Source organism: Mustela nivalis (genome assembly GCF_964662115.1).
Source record: "Mustela nivalis genome assembly, chromosome: 6".
Lineage (NCBI taxonomy): Eukaryota > Metazoa > Chordata > Mammalia > Carnivora > Mustelidae > Mustela > Mustela nivalis.
The window spans coordinates 11,038,016-11,052,193 of NC_139025.1; the positions used below are offsets into that span (position 1 = coordinate 11,038,016).

Genomic DNA, 14,178 nt, shown 5'->3' on the forward strand with positions numbered 1-14,178 from the left:
GGAGTAGGGCTACACTCCTCCACCTTTTCTGACCTTGGCAATGTGCAGGACTAAAGCAGGTGGCATCACAGAGGGAAACAAGTTAGGGACACCCTGGAACCTCCCAAGGGACAGAGACTCTGGACCTGACTGCCTGAGCTTGAATTCCTGTTCTGCCACTTATGTGTGTGACCGTGGGCAAGTCACTTAACTTCTCTCTGCCTCGTCTTCCTCCTCTGAAAAGGAATAATAACACGACATCCTTTAAGGGTGACTGAGAGAATCCTATTAGTTGGTCATGTAAGGTGCTTGGAACAGAGGGCCTGGCCCATAATCAGTGCCCTGTGCATCAGCAAATAGTATTGCTACGAGGATCGCTATTATTTTAGGTGTATTTCCTGGGTCGGGCGCTGGGAGGAACTGGACCCCAGTACAGACCCGGTGGGTATTTGTTGAATGAGCAGCTGGTGAATGAATGGGTGATTGGACAAATAAATGAGTGAAGTCTCAGCTGGCCAGGATCTGCCAGGGCCCTGCTGACCCTCTGGCTTCTTCGTGGGCGCAGCCTGTGAACGCAAGAACGTGGAGGCAGTGAGGGTCCTGGTGGAGTACCACGCAGACACCAACCACCGCTGCAACCGAGGCTGGACGGCCCTGCACGAGTCTGTTTCTCGCAACGACCTGGAGGTCATGGAGATCCTGGTGAGCAGAGGCGCCAAGGTGGAGTCCAAGAATGCCTACGGCATCACCCCCTTGTTCGTGGCGGCTCAGAGTGGGCAGCTGGAGGCCCTGCGGTTCCTGGCCAAGTACGGTGAGTGCTCGGGGCCCCTGGTTCACATGGCACATCTGGAAGGGGCGCAGCCAGGAGGGACCTCAGGCCTCCCGGGGAAGGCGAGTTTAGGTCTCACCCTTTGGACATGCTCTGATCGATGCTAGTGTCGGAGAAGGAGCACTGTGCCGAGGACTCAGGGGCTGCGTCTGGGCTCGCTGGGAGACGTGAACCGAGCCACCGGTGATGCCTGCAATTAGGCACAAACCTGGGGTGGAGTGGGGAGTGGCCCACGTGCCACCTATTTGTCATCTCTAATCTAGCCCAACATCCTCATTTTACAAATGAGGAATCTGAGGCCCAGAAAGGGGAAGTGACTTATTTACAGTCACTTCGTGAATTACTGGTGGAAGGAGCCAGACTCTGGAGCTCCTGACCCTCAACCGTTTCTGTCTCCACCATGTCACACTTCAAGGCCACAAGGTGACATTTAGGTAACCTCCTCATGTTACACGTGATGAAACCAGGGACCGGGATGGGAAAGTGATTGGTCCAAGGTCACACCGCAGAGTCATAGAAGTGGTGGAATTTGAACTTGGGTCTCGGCACTCTTTGCCTGGGGAAGATCTTAGTCACTCACGGGGAGAAAATAAAACACCATGGCCCACATTAGGAACAGAAGACACCCCGGGACAACGGCAGACATTCTTCTGGCCAAAGAGCATCATTGTTCTATTCTTCTCTGAGAACACCTTTGATTTCTCTTCTCTCTCTCCACGGAGGGTGAGACTCCCTCTCTAGCAACAGAGGGACCAGGAATAAAGCCAGACAGACCCCCGGGCTTAGTTGAAGTGGTTTGTTGAGGACGTGCTGTGTGCTAGACACTGTTGAACAGGAACACCGATCAGGCCAGCGGCCTTCTCCACAGCTGGGATGAGATGGGCCATGTCCTCCTCCCATTCGGCACATGAGGAGACTGAGGCTGAGAGAGGTTAGAGAACCAGTGGTGATCAGAGCCTGGATTCCGACAGCATGCCTCTTGGGCGCTGCCACACCCTCGCAGGCCTCGAGAGTTACCAGCATGAGACTCTGCTTGGATAAACCCCCGCTTCCCCAGCACGTGCCAAAGCAGTTGGGAAAACAAACCTGGGGCACATCCTTGAAGCTGGGGACAAATCTGGACTGATCCGCTTGAGAACAAAGGGGCCCAGGCGGGGTCCTAGGGGCCCAGGCAAGGAGGCTGGGCGGAGGGCAGGGTGCTCAGCCGGCGGGGGGAACAGGTCGACTCCAAACATCTGTCCAGCTTCCCTGCCGACAGTCTGAGTCAGGGGCTGCTCCCTGTGTGGGCTGCATCCACTTTCAAATCCAAATATTTTTCTGGTGAGAGCGGGCGGTTTTGCTGGTGGGGTCCAGCTCCCAGGGAGCCCGGCTTCAAGAGCCTGGACCTGTTGGGTGACTTCCCGCCGGGTGGAGAGTGGAACCAGCCCCTGGGCCTCAGTCCCTCCATGCTGGAGGACTGGCCTTTGCAGAGCACCTTCTCTGTCTGGGCCGCTGTAAGAGAGCGCCGCGGACTGGGGACTTCCAGAGCACAGATGGTTATTCCTCACCGTTCCAAAGCCTGCGAAGTCCAAGATCAAGGTGCCGGCAGGTTTGTTGTCTGCAGACCGGAGACAGGCTCTCCCCAGATGAGAAGTCAGGCTGGGTCTTCTCACTGGGTCTTCACATGCTGGAAGGCACCAGGCAGGGGCGGGGGGGCAGGCAGTGTCTCTCTGGGAAGGGCACAAATCCTGTCAGGAGCACAGCTCCGCCCTCATCACCTTCGCACCCCCCCCAAAGGCCCCACCCCCGAACACCATGGCACTGGGGATTGGGTTTCAACATATGCATTTTGAAGGGACACAACCAACCAGCCCACAGCAGATAATTACTTATTTTATCTTATCTACTCCTGGAAGTCCCCGTAATTAGTAGGCACTATTATTCCCATTCAACAGACGGGAAAACTGAGGCCCCTGAAGGCTACCCGAGGCCCCAGGCCTTTGCGAGCCACAAAACAGAAACTCCTGCTGATTCTTGTTTCTCAGAAAAGCCTGTGCTCTTTCCCCTAGACAGAAGTCAGTTATCAAAATTGAAAATTACCAGAAAGCCTGAGATAAGCAGAATGCGCACGTGGGCAGAACTGTGGCTAACGGATGCTTCTGATTTCAGCCCTTATGACACACCGCTGTGTCTCAGCTCTATCTCCTCCCAGAACAAGGAGGGACTGGTGAAGGGGCTGTACTTCTTCTTGTAGAGAAGCCCATGGGTCTCTCCTTTACCAGCAGGAGATGGAGAAGATGTAGGAGATGAGGCTGATGGAGTCTGTCCTTGGCTCTATTCCTCACCTCCCAACGTGCTCTCGTGTCCTCCGCAGAGGAGACGAGAAGCAATCCCTCTCTTACTCTTTGCCACAGAGGTCAGAGAAGAACAAATCCCAATTAATAGAGATCTTGGGGCCTTTCCTTATCAGGGGGATCTGCACGCTCCTAGAGCCAAGGGGTTTCCTCAGGACAGGGCCTGGATCATTTTCACAGGGAGTGAGGGTGAAGAGCATAGCCTCTGCTGTCAGACCATCAAGTTTTATCTCTGCACTTAGGAGCTGGGTGGTCTTGGGCAAGTGGTGTCTGTCCTCTGTGCCTCCATGTCCTTGTCTGCCACCTGCAGACGAGAGCACGAGCTGTGTTGTGGATGCAAAGAGAGAGAGCCCCCGTCACGCAGTGTGCTTCGCACATTTTAAGTGCTCATTAAACTCCAGCATCATCAAGGCAGCTTTTCGATTCTAAGAGGCCCCCCCGGGGTCTCACTGTTGCAGACAGGCGTTGTTAAGTGACCCACTGTGTCACGGTGGTTGGCACAGTGTATAGCGGTGACCGCCCAGCTCACGCCTCAATCTGCTTCTCCTTGGCCAGGCGCCGACATCAATACGCAGGCCAGTGACAACGCGTCAGCCCTCTACGAGGCTTGCAAGAACGAGCACGAGGATGTGGTGGAGTTTCTGCTCTCGCAAGGCGCGGATGCCAACAAGGCCAACAAAGACGGCATGCTACCGCTGCACATCGCCTCCAAGAAGGGCAACTACAGGTCAGCGCGGGCCCTGCCCCCCCGCTCCGTGGCTCCCCACTGCTGGGGCGGGGGCTCAAGCGTCCCACCCGTGGGACTCGGGATGCCCAAGAGGGCTCGGGGTGGAGGGGACCTTCCAGGTAGAAAGGAGGAGGACATCCTGCAGTTGGCAAACTAGAGCCCGTTCCGTTATCAACTTACTTCCCCCTCCTGATGGTTCTGTGGTTAACAAGCCTTTTACCAAATCTCTGGAGGTAGATACAATTATCTTCATTTCCTCAAGTGAGGAAGCTTAGCACAGAGAGGTTGAGTGACTTGCCCAAGGTCACACATCTCGTAGTAGATGGTCAGAGCCCAGCTGCAACAAATGTCCCATCTACGGGGACAGGATAGGAGTCTGGCTATTTCTGTTGGGGATGCAAAGATAACCTCTCAGGCAATTAGGAAGCCTTCAGAGGATGCGCAGAAGAATAGAGTAGTACCAGCGAAACAGGACCACAAAGAGTGCCCAGGATAATAACTAGCCTTTCCTGAGCACTTGCTATGTGCTGGGCACTTTGAGCAAGACAAGAGAAGCCTAGGTTCTTGAGGAGGGATCTGGTGGGCAGGGCACACACACACACACACACACACACACGCACACACGCACACACAAATGCATAACAATAAAAGAGCATGAAGGCTGAGCTCCACGGCAGTCCTGGAGAAGAGAGACCAGCCTGGGCTGGAAGCAAGGGTGCCCTACAATCAGCTCGTACCAGCTCACGGGGGGTGATTCTTCACAAGGGCAGCCTGAAATGTACACCACGGAAATGGGTGAATGCAAATTTCAGGGCCCCCTGTGCCCCCAAGAAGCCGGTGGTTAAATGTGCCTCAGCACCACCGCTGGCTGGTGGGCTCAGGGAAGACTCCCCAAGCAGGCAGAACCCCCAGCCGCTCTTGAAGGACGACGGGGTTCCGTGATACCCACCGGACCCGTGTTTTCCAAACTTGGACCATTCACAGACCGCCTTCCTGATTGTAGGCACCTGTACTCTGACTGTGGAGTAGATTTTCTTTTGAAGACCCGTTTGCTTAAAATGAACTTGTTTTCAAAAGGAAACATTCATCACACTATTAAATCACTGAAATTGCCAATTTGCAATGAATAAAGAACACATTTCACATAAAACTCCATCGAGTGCACCCCGGAGGACACACTTTGGGCAACACCGCCTGCCATTGGGCAGAGAGAAGAGGGAAGAACACATTGTGCACGTTGGGGGGTGTTGGCTGTGTTTGCAAAAGCAGAAGGAAATGTGGATGAGAGTGGCATCCAGGGGGAGTGAAATGGAGACAATGAGAGAGACCCCCAGAGCCCCAGGCTCTACTCTGCAGGCTGTCTGCTCATATGGCCAATCAAAGATGCCCCCCACCCCCCGCGATATATACGTGGAGGAGACCCCGCCTCCTCTGAACCCCAGAACAGGGTGCAAGGCACACAGACTTGGGTTTGCCTTCCTGCTGAAGCTTTTGGTCATGTTGCTTAATCCTTCTGAGCCTCAGTTTCCTCTTCTGTAAAATGGGGGACAGTTACACCTGCTTTATGGTGTTGTTGTTAGGACTAATAAGGTAGATAGACACCACCTTATTATTTGTGGATTCAAAGAGAGAGCCCCTGTCACACAGCGTGCTTTGCACATAGTAAGTGCTCATTAAACACCAGCATCATCTACATCTACCAGCTACAGAACGGAAGTAAAGCACGCCACGGAGTGCGGGGCACGGGTACCCCGCAGGTCGGCATTCACACTCTCTTAGGTGGGAAGAGCACGTTCCATCATTTTTCAGTTCAGCGGGTAGAAGGAAGAAAGCACCTGGCGACGGGCGAGATGGATGCTTTCTCTTCAGCCCCAGAAAGAACCAACCTCAGTCAACAAACAAGTTTTATCTCAGATGTGACCCAGAGGGACAGACCCGAAGAATGAAGGAGACGGCACTTGGAAGTCTCCAGGCGCCCTGGCTCTCCACACCTCCCGGCACCGCACGGCGCTGTCTCTCCGGGCTATTTGTTAAATGACACATCCCAGAACCACTAAACCAGAACATCCAGAACATTCTGGGGGAGGACATCTAAGCCTCTACTTTTGAAAACCTCCCGAGCCAACCAGATATGGCCCATCACACCCTTGGAAGAATCACTGATCTAATACCAGGCCTGATTTTGCGGAGAGAAATGGGAAGCAGCTTGCCACAGAGTGGCTGAGCTGGCTGGCACTGTCTCTTGGCATCCTTCCATCAGCCCCGGATGCCTCAAATGGACCCCGATGTTGGCAGTCTGACCCCAGCTGGAGGGGCAGTGGAAGGAGAACTGGCTGTGCCTAAGGATGACCAGGGAGCAAGGCCAGTCCCCTCCGGAACCATCTATGTGAACAGCTTGTGTTCTCCCAAATCTGCTTTGGACTCATGACTCTCAAAGCGATTTCCCTGGTCCTCCCCCCCCTCCCCCATTCCCAGGCCCCATTTCCCTCTGCTCTCCAAGACTGAGAGGGGCCAGACCACTCTTGAGGGCTGCCCAACAAAGGATTAAAGCTGGGTTCCCAGCAGCTTCTGCCACCTGGCAGGGCCCATGGCCAGGCAAGCCCTGGGCCCCTCACTCCCCAGGCATGGGGCACTAATGGCCCTCTCCACGCAGACCTCCCACAGGCTGCTGGGAGATTTGATGGGACTTCCTATAGGCATTCCACGCATGGCCACCGGCCAAAACTCCAGGCACATCTACCCAGCATGGAAAGCAGCACTCTGTGTTCGCCAGAGGGTGCCATCTCTACATTACCTTTAACCAGAGGGTGTGACATTCGGGCATGGCTGAGAAAGGAGCCCACAGGACAAAGCACGCTTTACCTCGTCTTCACTTCCAGTTTAGCAAAGACACCTGATGAGATTAAAACTCAACACCTAACGTGGACTTGTTAAGAAATGGTTGGTGTTGCATTAGACTAGATGGCTCACGAATCCTTTAACCTGAGTTTAGGAGAGCACCAAGACCGGGGTTCTCAGCCTTGGCTACACGCTGGCTCTGGAGGACTCTAAAGTCCCGGATGTCCAGGCCTCACTCGTCCTCAGAGATTCTGATGGAAGCAGTCTGGGCTGGGCCAGGGGACTTAGGAGTTTCTAGAAAGTGCCCAGATGATTTCACCGTTTGAGCCTGTAGAGAATCAGGATCTTAGGGTCTATTTTGTGGCTGACACATAACAAAGACTGGCCTTTAGGGCCTCACATCTGATGCCCTCGCTTTTTTTTTTTTTTTAAATATTTTATTTATTTATTTGACAGTGAGAGATCACAGGTAGGTAGAGAGGCTGGCAGAGAGAGAGAGAGAGAGAGAGAAGCAGGCTCCCCGCTGAGCAGAGAGCCCGATGTGGGACTCGATCCCAGGACCCCGAGACCATGACCTGAGCCGAAGGCAGCGGCCCATCCCACAGAGCCACCCAGGCGCCCCTGATGCCCTCGCTTTTAACTATCCTTTCTCTTTTACTTCTAATTTACATTACTTTTGCAACCCCCTTCTCCCTTGTTTGGGGAGGGCCTCTCTGGAACAGCCCTGAGCTGGGTCTGCTGTGGGGCTTGGGGTGGTAGGTGTGACCCTAGCGCTGGGGAAGGGAGAAGGGGGAGCAGGGAATCTGGTCTCCCAAACACCAAAGGTTCTACTGGGCAGTGGGCACCTTTGTTCCTCTTCATGAGGTACACTTTGAGCCCCGTGGGTCCAAGACCTGCCTGTGGGAGGAGGAGGAAGGCTCCAGCCCTTCTCATGGGGTCCTGAGTGGGGCAGCACGGAAAGGCCTAGCCCTGGGCCTTCCAGACGCCTACACCCTGCTCTGGCTTTGCCATCCACCTCTAATCCGACCTCACTCTCTTCTCCACCCCGTGCCCAGGCCTCAGTTTCCTGTCCCATAAAATGGGAGGGCTGTCCCACAGGGCGCATTTACTTTCAGATTGGCAGAGTCCACAGAGGCACACAAATGAGATGATTTTCCCGCGTTAGTAACAGGACGATTCCCGGATTCCCAGATCATAGGCGGCTTCCAGCCATGTTCTCACATTCCGGCCACTTTCCCCTGGTTGGGCAGCAGGTCGCTGGAGGCCAGCTGTGACCTGCCAGGGCTACCACCCCCATCTGGCCGGCAGCCCCTGGGCAATCGCTCTTGCTGTTTCTTCCCGAGCTCAGGCCTGCCACGGCTGTTAGGGAGCATTTGTTGGCGATGGCTGTGGTCCAGGGCGAGGCCACAGCCCTGCCTTTGACCAGCACCTCTACGGAGTAAGGTCAGGCCTCCTATGCCTACACAAATAGAAATTAGGAGGCAATTAGCCCCCCTGGGTGTGTGAATTTCCTTTTGAGGTTTCAGAGGCAGATTTTAGGCAAACAGAGCGTCACTAACAATAATAAGACTTTCCACTGAGATCCTAGCAGGAGGCCACTGGCATGAGATTTCCAGGAAGTCGTGAAGCCAGCATGCCAGAGAGGCATGGGAACAGGCCTGGTGGCACCTGCTTGCCCCACCGTGGCCACCTCCTTGGAGCCTACATGGGGCCGCGAGGTCACCCACCAGCAAGGACTGGAAGGATTAGGGTCTGGAATCACGTTGGTGGCAGGAGCTCCTTCTTGCTCGTGGGAGGGGTCGAGGAGAAGAGAGCAAAGACAAGGGGTCAAGAGCCCCTGGAAATGAGCCCCCCAAATTGCTTATGACCTTTGATGAGTTGCTGCCTCTCTCTGAGTCAGGTCTGTTAAAAGGAAGGCCACAGAGCTACTCAAGCTACCCCACAGGGCTGCGGTGAAGGTAAAATGGGGTTGTCATGCAAAACCCTGCCTGCTACGCAAGACACAGGGCAATGACCGAGAGCGTGGCCTGGGCCATCAGTCTCCCGAGGTTCAAACCCTGGCCCCATCACTTACCGCCTGTGTGTGCTCGCGCAAGTTGCATACCGTCTCTGGACTTCATGTTTTCTCATCTGGAAAAGCGGACAGTACAAGTCCTAGGGCTACTGGGAGGATATAATAGATGGGTGGAGATTAAGTCCCTAGAGCAGTGCCTGATTCAGCAGGAGAGACCAGATCCAGGGTTCCCAGGACCTCCAGCCTCTGCAGAGGCTGATCAACCCTCTCCAGGCCTCAGGCAAGGCAGAGGGCCTGGGGGAGGCTCGAGTCAGCCTTCAGAAAAAGAGGCAGTGAGACTCACAGGAGAGGCAGGGGGACTCGTGGTCACCAAGGGCTGACAGGGGCCTAGAGCAGGAGTGGCTGGGGCCGGATACCTTCGTCCCCTCCTATCCCCCAGGACTTGGCTGCTCCATAGAGATGTAAAACAGCTCAGTTCTGGGGCAGGATCAGGGTACATTTCTTGGTTTGCCTCTCCTGATACACGGCCTAGACAAGTCCCTCCACCTCTCTGAGCCTTGATCTTTCTCATCTGCAAAATGGGGATGGCAAGACATAACTTGATGGGTTGTTGAAAAGGTTAAACCAAAATGTGTTTGTAAATCCTTTAGATGTCTCCTGGCATATCGTGAGCTCTCAGATACAATTTTCACTGCCCCCCCCCAACCCCTACCTCACCTAGGCAGGGCAAGTGCCAAACTTCTGGCTCTAAACATCAGCCGGGTTCCACTGCCTCCTGAGTTAGGTTTGGGGGCTTTCCAGTCAATTCCCTCAGATCACTGAGCTGGGAATGGGGAACACTCCTTAGCCTGATATAAGTCTGCAAGGATGTCTTGAAACCACAGTCCTGTCGGGCCGAGGTTTTGAGGAATTAGGACTTGGATGGCCACGGGTTCTGGGTCTGAAGACCAGCTCCATCCCTTACTCACTGTGTAACTTTGGAAAGGTGGTTGAAGCTCTCCGAGCCTCAGTTTTCCTGATCTGTAAAATGGGGGATAGCAGCGACCCATCCTCCCCAAAGGGGTCATGGTGAGCAGGCTGGCTCCCCCGCGACCCCTGCTGGTGGGCCCGTGCCACCCCACACGGCAGTCCTGAGCGGCCGTGGCCCGGGGCCCTCAGCGCCCTCTGCCGGCGGGGCCGCCCCCTGACCCTCGCTTGCCTGCCCGGCCCGCAGGATCGTGCAGATGCTGCTGCCCGTGACCAGCCGCACGCGCGTGCGCCGTAGCGGCATCAGCCCGCTGCACCTGGCCGCCGAGCGCAACCACGACGGGGTGCTCGAGGCGCTGCTGGGCGCGCGCTTCGACGTGAACGCGCCGCTGGCGCCCGAGCGCGCGCGCCTCTACGAGGACCGCCGCAGCTCCGCGCTCTACTTCGCGGTGGTCAACAACAACGTGTACGCCACCGAGCTGCTGCTGCTGGCCGGCGCCGACCCCAACAGCGACCTCATCAGCCCCCTGCTCGTGGCCATCCGCCAGGGCTGCCTGCGCACCATGCAGCTGCTGCTGGACCACGGCGCCAACATCAACGCCTACATCGCCACGCACCCCACCGCCTTCCCCGCCACCATCATGTTCGCCATGAAGTACCTGTCGCTGCTCAAGTTCCTCATGGACCTCGGCTGCGACGGCGAGCCCTGCTTCTCGTGCCAGTACGGCAACGGCCCGCACCCGCCCGCCCCGTCGCGCTCCAGCCGGTTCAGCTACACGTCCGCCAGCGACAAGGAGCCCGCCGTGGTCCAGGTGGGCGGGGGCGCGCCTGGCGGGCGGGCCGGTTCGCGCGCCCAGGGCGCACGGGTGTGGACCGGTGGTGGATGCCCGCCCCTTCCCGGGCGGCCGAGTGGCATCGTAGGGGGCGCACTCTGGAGGCAGTGGAAGTCCGCGGCGAGCCTGCCTTAGAGGCTGCAGAACTCGGTTCACAGGAACCGTTACATCTTTTTTTTTTTTTTTTTTTTTGCTCCTGGTTCTTGGGGAGTGTAAGGAACGACAAGGGAGCAGGGGATTGCTGGGGAGTGTGTAAAACTGAGGCGTCCGTCACTGGCAGCAAACCTGGAATATGATGTTGCATGATCAGGATGGGGAGGGATGGGAAGCTAAGGTAAGATGAAGGGCAGGGTGGCCCAGAGGCGGGACCTGACCGCGGTTTGGGCTTTACAAGTGACAACTCTAATGACTAATGGGAATCATTTACGGCCACCTGCTGTGTGCCAAGAAGTTTTTATTCATATATTACCTTAATTCTCATTAAAAAAAAAAAAAAAACCCTCCAGTTGTCATATTCCCATTTTCTAGATCAGGAAGTTGAGGCTTAGAGAGGTGATGGCCAGGATGCCCCCCCCCCCACTTTGGGGAGCAAAGGCTGTGTTGATGAGGGGGGAGGGGATCTGTTGAAATAGATCATGCCAGGAGTGCGCCCAGGGTCCATCCTTCGATCCCTGCCCTGCCCTCCCCAGCCGTGGCTTCCCTGACAAACATTCTCGCCGATGCACGGCCTCTGGTCTTGGGAGCCTGAGCCCCAGTGCGTGATCTCTTTCAGTTCTGTGAGATCCTGTCTGCCCCAGAGGTGAGCCGCTGGGCAGGGCCCATCATCGACATCCTCCTGGATTACGTAGGCAACGTGCAGCTCTGCTCACGGCTGAAGGAACACATCGAGAGCTTCGAGGACTGGGCCGTCATCAAGGAGAAGGCAGGTAGGGGCTGTCGCAGCGGCTACTGGACGGCCACCCTGTCTGATTCAGGCCCAGGACTCAGGGCATGGGACTGCTACTAACATTTGATGAGCACCTACTGGGGGCAGAGCTCTGTGCCACATGTCGCATTCGGTGTCTCTGTGAATCTCTCCTATAAAGGAAAAGATGGACCCTCTGAGAGGTGATGTCACCTGAGCCAAGGTCTCATGGCTAGTTAGTGGCAGAGCAGGGATTCAGACCTAGGTTTGGCCCCTGAGTCTCTTCACCAGATTTTTCCAGGATGTTTTAACTGGTTCCAGCTTGCTGAGGGTTATGGGGACTTTTGGAGTATGTTGCCCATGTTTGTGGGTGACTGAGAGGTAGTGTGGCGGGGTAGAGGAGAGATGGTGGTCTTGGACAGTTGAAACTGCAAAGTGCGTACAAAGCACCTGGGCATTTTGTTAAAAATACAGACTCTTGACTCGGCAGGCTTGGGGCAGGGCCTGAGAGGGCATTTCAGCATGCTCCCAGATACTGCCCTGCTGCTGGCCCACAGACCACACACTGGGAGCAGCACTGGTCGGGGAAACCGGCCTCTGGAGCCAGGGGCTTGCTGCCGGGTGACCATTCACGGGATGGCTAAGGCTGTGTTGGGGGTCCGGGCTGTGTATATAGAGGAAGGAGCACAGGGCGAGAGGGATGGCAGCTCGGGTTCCAGGTGCGGTCCTTGCTACGTCCTTACCTGTGAAGTGGGTTTATACCTGCCTCATATACTTCCTTGGGCTACACAGATCAATGAGGAGCGACAAGAGGGAAGCTCCTTTGCTAGATCTTTTGAGTCGGCAGGAGCTGGGGTTATAGAGCACTGCCTCTGGTTTTTAAATACGCTACATGCTCAGCGTGGAGCCCAGCGTGGATCTTGAACTCATGATCCTGAGATCGAGACCTGAGCTGAGATCAAGGGTCAGCCACGTGGAGTGCCTGGGTGGCTCAGTCATTTAGCATCTGCCTTCGGCTCAGGTCCTGATCTCGGGGTCCTGGGATCGGGTCCTGAATTGGGCTCCCTGCTCCACAGGGAACTTCTTCTTTTCCCTCTGACTCTTCTGCTATCCTCTGCTCATGTTGGCCCCTGCCCCCGATAAATAAATAAATAATCTTTGTGGGGATGGGGTGGGGGAGTCGCACACTTAACCCCTTGAGCCACCGAGGTTCCCTTCTAGCACCTGCCTCTTCTCCAGTCACATTGACCCGGTGTCTCCTACCTGCCAGCGGTCACAGATGCAAATTCCTTGTGGGTTGCTGACGTCAGCATTTCTCTTTTCTCTCCTCGGCCCAGAGCTTCCCAGACCCCTGGCTCACCTGTGCCGGCTGCGCGTGCGGAAGGCGGTGGGGAAACACCGGATAAAGCTGCTGGACGACCTGCCGCTCCCCGGCCGCCTGATCAGGTACCTGAAGTACGAGATCAACCAGTAGCCGAGGCCGTGGACTGTTTCACTAAAGCCTCAGGGCGGCGGTGGCCCCGGATCCTGGCGGAAGGGACCCGGCAATGGACCGAGGCTGTGGGCGGTCTCCCGGCCAGCTGGGACCACCTCTGTGACCTCGCCAGGTCTCTGGGCCAGAGCTTTGCCCGGACCAGAGAACAGAATGTGTCAAGTAGGAGAAAAACCGTCTTCATTTTCAAAAACTGCTGAGTAGACCCGGGACCCTCTGGGCCATTGGGAATGGTGGAACCTCCATTCCTGGGGCTGGCGGGGGGTGGCAGGGCGGCAGGGCAGAACTTGGGGTGAGGGCAGCCTGGCCCCAACCCTGGGCTGTGGCTGGAGCACTTTCAGGGAGGAGTCTGCCTTTCCAAGACAACCTCGCCGCGGGGCTGTCTCTGTCCCCTCCCCACTGTGCTCCACCGAACTCTCCACTTGACTTCTGAGCTTTCTTCCTGGAGCTGTGGTCTGGTGGGGGGTGGGAGGGAGGCCCACATTCAGTACAATAAATGTTGCACAGATGACACCCAGCCCAGCGAAGTCCCTCTCATCAGAACCCCACCCCCACCCCAGGACCTGGGGTCCTCAGCGCTGCTCCCTACAGGAGTGGGAGTGGGGCAGGCGTGAGGACAGGGCGCACAGACCCCTAGATGTGCTCTCCCTTTGGTCTTCTGGAGGCCAGAGCGGAGCTGGTGGCCCAAGGAGAGGGGCGGCTTCCTGTCCTGTGAGCCCAGCGGTAGGGGTTGGTTTCATTCTCCTGCTTCAATCACCATGGAAACGGGAGCTCCGTCACAAACAGGACTTGGTGTCTACAAGTCTCGTGACACCTGGGATTGCCTCGCACACACTTGTTTTCTGGCATTCCGTCTTCACGTCCTGCCTGCCCCTGTTTTGCTATAGAAGTTGAGATACTTGGGATGAGAAGACATGTGACTGCTGGCCACGTGAGCCACGGCACTGGCCGCCGTCATGGGGCCATGAAACCCTGCCCCTCTGCTGCCTTCCTGGGCCCCTGTGTGGCTCTGGGGGGTGCCCATTCATTTTCTGGAGCCGCCAGCCTGTGTTCAGGCAGGCGTGGTCATAGCACCTTCTTGGGCTCTGAGGCTCCGGCACTGAAACCGGCTTGCCCTGTTTCCACGAAGCTGCAGGCACCCACCAACATTCCCTGCTGGATGACCTGCCGCGTGATGAAAACCACAGGAGTCAAGGCCAGTCTGTGGGGACACCAGAGCAGGTGACCTCGCGGGGAGCCCGCACCTGCCCCGCCCAGATTCTG

At 56.3% G+C, this 14,178-nt stretch overlaps 1 protein-coding gene across 1 annotated transcript in view; it reads left to right on the forward strand.

The window, feature by feature from the left end:
- ASB2 (ankyrin repeat and SOCS box containing 2) overlaps nt 1-13,432 on the forward strand; it is a 39,985-nt gene extending 26,553 nt beyond the window's left edge. Inside the window, exons 6-10 of the mRNA XM_082733311.1 lie at nt 545-790; nt 3,697-3,868; nt 9,934-10,498; nt 11,292-11,445; nt 12,761-13,432. Of these exons, the coding sequence (XP_082589437.1) occupies nt 545-790; nt 3,697-3,868; nt 9,934-10,498; nt 11,292-11,445; nt 12,761-12,897 (1,274 nt within the window). The 3' untranslated portion in view covers nt 12,898-13,432. The remainder of the gene's footprint in view (nt 1-544; nt 791-3,696; nt 3,869-9,933; nt 10,499-11,291; nt 11,446-12,760) is intronic.
- The last annotated feature ends 746 nt before the right edge of the window (nt 13,433-14,178 follow it).